Here is a 7507-nt window from a genome sequence, read left to right on the forward strand (position 1 = left end):
TAACTTGTTAGTAAGACCCTGACATTGAAAAAATTTTTGTGTGCCCTTTCACTGATACGGCTTATGTGCGTGCGCATCTCAGTGCGAGTCTTCGTTGTTTTCTTCCTTTCAATAAAACTTCAGTTGTTAGTCCAGCCTCGTCTTGTTTGCTTCTTCCTTTGTGTCGCGTCTTCTGGCTGGTTTAAATTGGAATTACTAGTCTCGATTCCTTCAGAAGTAGCTTCGTGCACACTGTGATGTTGCCGCGATATGCAATTGCTCTAGAACTTGTGGTACCCGGCCCTTTTCAGGCCAACCGTGCACGCACGCTTCGAGCAGAAAGGCGCACTCTGGATCCTTCGCCTGCTCTGAGCGTATGCGGTCTACTATGTTATCTGACAGCGCATATCAGGCAACTCTGTCCACGTATGCCGAGACGTCAGCTTCAGACAGTTCTCCGATGGCTAGTTGCGTGTTCATCCCTGTAGTCCGAGAAAGAGTGTCCGCCGTAGCGATGCTTTTGTCCGGGACGTGTGTAAGTGTGAACGAGTATCTCATGAGACGCATCTTGAATTTTTGAATTCCAGGTGGAAGAGAGTCAAGGGGATCACGACCTAGCAACGGAAGGAGGGGCTTGTGATCTGTTTCAAACATAAACGTGATACCTCTCAGGAATTCGTCGAAGCGCTCCGCTGCCCAAGTCAAAGCCAACGCTTCCATCTCGATCTGCGAATACCTCTGCTCAGTTTTCGTGAGCGACCTAGAGGCATATGCTACAGCCAGTCTTTCGCCTGACGGCTGATCTGGAGTAGAACTGCACCAAGTCCTTGCGAAGACGCGTCCGCCGGCACGATTGTCGGGTATCCGCGATTGTACTTTGCAAGGCACCTGTTGGAGCTGAGAGTAGTCTCGATCTTCTCAAAGGCGTCCTCTTGTTGGGTTTCCATGACAAATCACTGCCTTTGCTGAGGGGGCTGCGTAGAGGCGCCGACGTAGACGCAGCGTCTGGAAGGAACCTTGCGAGGCGGTTCATTGTGCCTAGCAAGGAACGAACTTCAGCTATGTTTTCTGGTCGGGGCAATTCCTTCATAGCCCTAACCTGTTTAGGATCTGGGCGCACACCGCTGCCGTCGAAGTTCATACCAAGGAAGGTTACCTGCTTGACAGACAAACATTTTTATTTGTTGAAGATCACGCCCGTCTCTTGCAGCCGGGTGAACACTTCAGGAAGGCGGCTGTCGTGTTCCATTTTGTTTTTTCCGTACACCAAAACATCGTCCATGTAGTTGAGCACACCGTCTGGGCCTTCTAGGACTTACGAGAACTTTCTTTGGAAAATATCCGGTGCGGATGTGATCCCGAACGGTAACCTGCAGTAGCAGTACCGCCCATACGGCGTAATGAAAGTGGTCAACTTTGACACTCTTTGGAAAGCCGTATTTGAAAGAATCCGGAATTCGCGCCCAGTTTAGAGAAGACCTTAGCTTCCGGAAAGCTCCCCATGACTTGATCCACTGTTGGCAGCTGATGAAGATCCCGTCTTACAAACTGGTTCGGTTGCGTTAAGTCAACGCAGATTCTTATTGCTGCAGGCGGCTTCATTACGGGGACAATAAGCGCGCACCATTCTGTCGGTTCTTCAATCTTTTTTTATCATTCCTTCTCGTTCTAGCCTGTCCAGGTCTTCCTTTCTTTCATGATTACAGCAATCCGCCAGGGTGTAGACACCGCGTACAGTACTGCATTCGGCACGAGGCGTATGGTATGTTCCCCAGATATGGACCCTGCCCCTTGGGATACCTTAGGATACCTGCTTACTATGTCGTCAGCAATTTATCTGGAAAGTGTACGATGCCTAGGGCTTGGATAGCTGGCAATCCAAACAAAGGCGTGCGCAAGTTGTGCACGACCTAAACAGTTTGCCGGCCGCCGCGGTGGCTGAGTGGTTATGGCGCTCGGCTGCTGGCCCGAAAGACGCGGGTTCGATCCCGGCCGCGGCGGTCGAATTTCGATAGAGGCGAAATTCTAGAGGCCCGTGTACTGTGTGAGGTCAGTACACGTTGTAGAACCCTAGGTGTTCGAAATTTCCGGAGCCCTTCACGACGGCGTCCCTTATAGCCCGAGTCGCTTTGGGACGTTAAACCCCCATAAACTGTAAATAGTTTGCTGCGAACGGGTTTCTTTCGAAACTCTTCAGCATCAAATTTTCTGATTTTACAGATGCTTGCATTGATCGGCCCGATCAGATCGCCCGCTTGGCCCAGGAAACGTGGAAGGAAACTTTTCACCTACGACCGTCACTTCTGCTGCAGTATCTACTGTCATGCCAAGCTCGTGGTTGTTTATCAGTACTTTGACGAAGTGCGCTGACGTTCTGTTCTGTGAGTGCTCCACCGTGCCAAGAAATTTCTTATCAGGTTCGGCAATACCGTCGAGATTCCGTCTGCCTGCTTTCTTCGGCACGCTTTTTCGAAGTGGCCCAACTTTCGGCAAAACCTGCCCCTTCCTTGTAGCGCTGGGCAACTGCTTCTCCGATGAGACTGGCCGGCGCAGAAGCTGCACCTCTTTTGACGATAAGCATTCTTCTGTTTGCGTGAAAATGCGCTTTATCCCCCGGATTTGCTCGAATTTACTACGGGACACAAGCTTCCGGGACCGTGCAGTCGTTGACTTTTAGCTCGGCTTGTTGCTGCTTCACCGTTAGGATCGTACGCGTTTTTGCCAAAGCAGTGTTCAGTGTGAGCTTCGGATCCATTTGTAGTTCTTCCGATGCAGCCTCATCCCGTAGACGGGCTACGAACCTGTCTCTTACTAGGCGGTCCTTCATGTCTTAGAGCTGGCATCTGTCTGCTAGCCAGTTTACCTGGGTTGCGAACTGGTCAACTCTTTCGCCCAGCTGCTGACGGCGTCGATTAAAACGAGCACTCTCGTAAGCTGTATTCTTGGTGTGGAGAAAGTAGCTCTGAAACTTCGACTTAAAGAAGCTGAAGTCCTTCATTTCTTCACCTTTGACATTTAGTGACCGAAGAATTTCCCGCGACTTTCTGCCCATTGTATAGAGAAGAGATCTGGCTTCTGGTGTAGTCCGGAGGCGAATCTGTAGTCGTCAAATTCGTCCATCCAATTGGGCCACTCAACGACGTTCTGGAAGCCGAAGGGCCTCGGAGGCTTGATTCCCGCCATTTCGAAGTGTTGCTTGTCGCCTGCCACCGGGACGACTTGCTCTTGTTGCAGCAGCTTCTGGTCATCTTCTTATTGACGCTGCTGTTGCGGTGCCTCATCGGAGCCGGCCTTCATCTCACTTTTGACACCATGCGAGACCAGTCAGACAGACGCTCGTGATGGTGACCAAGAAATAAGACCTTTTAATGTTCCGTCGCGCAACATATACGGCCAGAACGGTCACATGACTTATGTGATAACTGGGTGAGGGAAAGGAAGGCATATCGCGTATCTCAGTGCGCATAAGTGGGACGGCCGCGCGCACAGTGCTTATCAGGATGACTCTTACATTCTATTGCCTGCGATTATTTTTGTGCTTTGTTATCTGAAAATAAATAATTATTAAATATGGAATAAATCCGATAGTTGCTTTATGACAATAGTTTCTTTGTTCACAAGAACCTTTCTCAGACAATAATTGCTTATATGTAGCTTCTTGCATACTATTGTTGCATTTACAACCTCATGATGGCTGATTACTGGGGTTGCCTAAACGGTTTCTACCAAATATTAGCTATTAATGAGCCATAAGGCATAATGGGAAAATAGCAAACTAAACAAGTTCATTGTTTCGTATGAACTCACAGAAGGCTCAGTGAAATGCTGAGCTGCAAGCTCATAGATAATATCGGTCTTGCCAAATTATTTCGGGCATGTTAAAATCACCGCCAATTTGAATGGTTTCCAATGATAAGACTTGGAGTGATCGCGAAAGGCTACGAAATGGCTTTATAGAAGAGTCAGAATATTCCATTGAGAATCGTGTTTAAAAATATAGGACTCTTGTTTGCTCTTTTTGGCGTTACATCCAGCCGAATATGGATACATTAAGAATGGCCTGCCGCGTACCTGCAAGATGCGATTGTTCAAACCGCGCTCTCTCGAGCATTTTTTTTCGCGCTAAGCCCGGTCTGCCGCGCAGCCCTGGACAGCTTCTATGAGTCTGTCCAACGATGAAAACGGACATCTTTTGTTGTTTCGCATTGTTTTTCCACGTGACATTGCCGTTAAACGCAGCAGCCAGACTTCTGTGCACCACTTGTCATGTGATGAAGCAAACCTGGCTGCCCGAGGTAGCGCTATCGGCGGCTCTCGCCTGGCATGCTTCGCTGCAGAACGCTTTGCGGATGCCACTGAAAAATAATTTCAATGAGGTTATCGTAATTGGTTTGTACTGGTAACACAACTAAACCTCTCAGGACAGGTGGCGGCGTCGATGCGAAGCAGGAGCGGTCTGGCGACGCCTATAGCGTGAGCGCCAGTTAGCGCACGTGGCAGCAAGATGCGCGTCGCTAGCATGGTGCCCTGATTTGTGATTGTCGGTTACAGCTAACGTTTACCTATGACCATGTTTCACACACTGAAATGTCGACATATGCAGCTAGTTCAACGGCAGCAGCGAAATCGGAAAGATGCATGCGGCTGGTGTAAAGCAGAGATAAGCGGGAGAGCCTTCTGTACAGCAACGGAGTCAACAGGCTGTACGTTTTCCTGTAATATGTCGCTGAGTTAAATGCTGTAGTGGATCGGCTTGCACTGATGCACCTTCCTCACCGTAAACCTTTCGCACGTGCTGCAGCCACAACCACCTGACGACGTTGCCCGTGGACTTCGGCGAGGAGCTGCCCGCTTTGCGCGAGCTCGACCTGTCACACAACCGGATCGTCAGCCTAACTGAGGCCAGCCTGGTGCCCCTCCAGGCCAGCGTCACGAGAGCAAGACTCGAAGGTGAGCTCTGCCGCCAAGAGGCCAATGCCCTCACCCACTACGGACGCTTCTTACAGCGCGCTTCGGAGGTCAGAAAACGCATGCGCTGCATGACACAAAGGGTGCGCACGAAGCTCTCCGGAGAAGCACATTAATTTGCACCTGAATGTTGTAAGGAGAATCTGCCATATATCGCGTATCCAGCTGTTAGAGGGCAGCTGTGCGGAACCCGTGCCTGCTTCGAGCGACGTGCCTTGGCGTCGAACCGAGCACATCTGATGGGCAGAAAGGGCGCAGCAGAGGATTAAATATGGCGATAGGGAAGAGAGCGCGAGGAGGAAAGCGCTAGCATGAAAGCAGGCTGCGCGGCAAAAAAGATTGTTTTGAAGCGCACTCGAAGGCCCCCGCTAGCGCGTCCCAACTCAAGGCCCTGGTCCTCCTCTCCCCGCTACCTTGGCGAAGTGGTGCGCGGGTTTAGATGGCTCACACGTTTTAACCGCCTCGAAAAGTTAAGAACAAGCAGCTTGACACTAGCTGTGGTGCCTACTCTCATTCTCGGCGCCCGCGCCTGCTTACGGAAACAGCGCTAGGTTTTCGACCCTTTCGGTTGAAGGCTTTCGTAACGCCTTTCGCAACGTAAGGGTATAAGTGTCGTCGTTGCCTCCTTTATAGCACACGTTAAGTAATGAGCTCTGGGTACACATGATTAAAATTGCGTAGTTTGTCGGAGCTGACGGCGTCGTGAACCTGCAGGGAATCCCCTGGAGTGCGACTGCCGGCTGCAGTTCCTGCTGCGCTTCCCTGACATCTGGCGCCACGTGTCCTGCGCCGAGCCCGAGGCGCTTCGCAACACGTCGCTCAGCGAGGTGGCCGAGGGAGACCTCCAGTGCGGCGCCTGAGATACTCGCCCCTCTCGCTTTCCCCTTTTGTTATCTGCCGAGAGGCACCCGTAGACGGGCCGACGCGTGTCGTGGAGGAGCCGCAACTGGACACAACCCCGAGTCACACTCCGAGTGCATTGATTACCACGTGTTTCCTCACACCAGGCCCTCGAAAAGCTCCGCTTTGCATTTTCGTTGTATAAAAAAAAGCGGTCCTTCACTACGCGTAAGCAGAGTAGTAAACAACCTGCCTACGATGGCAATGAAGAAAAATGTGCTCCGAGCAGCCTCTCTCAAGGAAGCATCTCGAGACCCGACTCTCGACTTTAGAAGGGCGCCCCGAGGTTGAAGGGTGGCCGAGGTTGAAGAAAATTCTGGCGCAGGCCTAATCAAGCTTGCGGGAAGGCACTGGCTGCAGATGTTATCTTCAAATTGAAATGCGCATAACATTTGGCTTCACCATTAAAACGGTAATGAATGCCCGCTGTCCACAAGAGGTCACGGCTTATTCCGTTTAAACACATTTTCTGTTTTTTTTTAGGCCACCTGGTGCAGCGCTTGAAAGATGTATTTTTTAGAGCAATCTAGCTATTTTTATGCGTGACGTTTGTTTGCTGGAACGCTGCGCAGTCAACAGAATGGAATCTCGTTAATTCGAAGCACAGGTTAAATGAAACTGGCGCTTCACGAGTATTGAAAACACTGCGTTTTAACTCTAGTTCTGCAACATTAGAAGCGACTTTCTATTCTTCTGAATTTGAGATATCGAAAGCCCTCCTAAATGCCGCCTTCAAGTACTCTATTTATAACAATGATACACGACAAAGCACACCACATTAAGGATGCCGAGGATAAAAGACGTGCTACTAAAGATTATGCAGACATTTTGGTGGGTCTGCGTGCCAAGGAAAGCTTTTGCTCACAGTTATCGACAATAAATCATGTCTCCTCACAGTTTCTCTCCGATCCTGTGAGGCTAACGAACCGTGCAGCACGTTTTCCTGACCGTGCTATGCACTCACTCTGGTCCACTCCGGTGGACCCACTCTGCCCTTTTCCTGTCTTTTAACTTTGTAGCTATAATTTTTTTACATAGCTCTCTGCGTTGTCCCTAACTTAAGCTGAACCCTTTTCGTTAGCCTCCATATTTCTGCCCTATAGGTGAGTACCGGTAAGACATAGTTCTTGTATACTTTTCTCTTGTGGGACAGTGGTGAACTGCCATTCATGATCTGGGAGAACCTGCCATATGCGGTCCACCCCATTCTTATTACTTCAGTAATTTCCCTCTCATGACTCGCATCAGCGGTCGTTACCTGCCCTAAGTAGACGTAATGTCTTACCACTTCCAGGACCTCGCTACGATTTGTGAACTGCTAATCGTTTGCAAGGCTGTTGAACATTACTAGGCGCAGTTTACTATTGGTTAAAATTTAAGGATGTTCGACAGAAAAATTATTCTGAAATGAATTTTTTTTTTTGCGAGAAGATGTACTGGGTCTGGCTGGATAGGCTGGAAAAGAAGATAGATATAATGTTTCCTGTCCAATTTGGTGCCTGAACGTTGTTTATCCTTGAAGACGAATATGCACCTGCGCAACGATGTTGGTTGTTGTTGACATCGGCGAATTCATGCCTGGAGGAATTCCTAGAAGACCAACGTCAGGGCGGATGAGTCATCAGGAAAAAACGCTGTGGCGAGGACTGGCCTTCGCGGT

General features: G+C 49.7%; 1 protein-coding gene and 1 pseudogene across 2 annotated transcripts in view; one reads left to right on the plus strand and one right to left on the minus strand.

Moving 5' to 3' along the window:
- Positions 1–6341, plus strand: part of LOC144094166 (uncharacterized) — a 144452-nt gene extending 138111 nt beyond the window's left edge. The window contains exons 3-4 of one of the 2 annotated variants that reach the window (XR_013306461.1): positions 4781–4929; positions 5662–5801. Coding sequence is in view for 1 of the 2 variants with exons in the window: in XM_077628082.1 (XP_077484208.1) it covers positions 4781–4929; positions 5662–5807 (295 nt within the window). In the remaining variant the exon portion in view is untranslated. Of the gene's footprint in view, positions 1–4780; positions 4930–5661 lie in introns of both variants that reach the window. The other variant, XM_077628082.1, reaches the window with a different exon arrangement.
- LOC144094421 (uncharacterized) lies at positions 192–4500 on the minus strand (annotated as a pseudogene).
- Positions 6342–7507: the final 1166 nt, after the last annotated feature.

This window comes from Amblyomma americanum, chromosome 6, assembly GCF_052857255.1.
Source record: "Amblyomma americanum isolate KBUSLIRL-KWMA chromosome 6, ASM5285725v1, whole genome shotgun sequence".
NCBI lineage: Eukaryota > Metazoa > Arthropoda > Arachnida > Ixodida > Ixodidae > Amblyomma > Amblyomma americanum.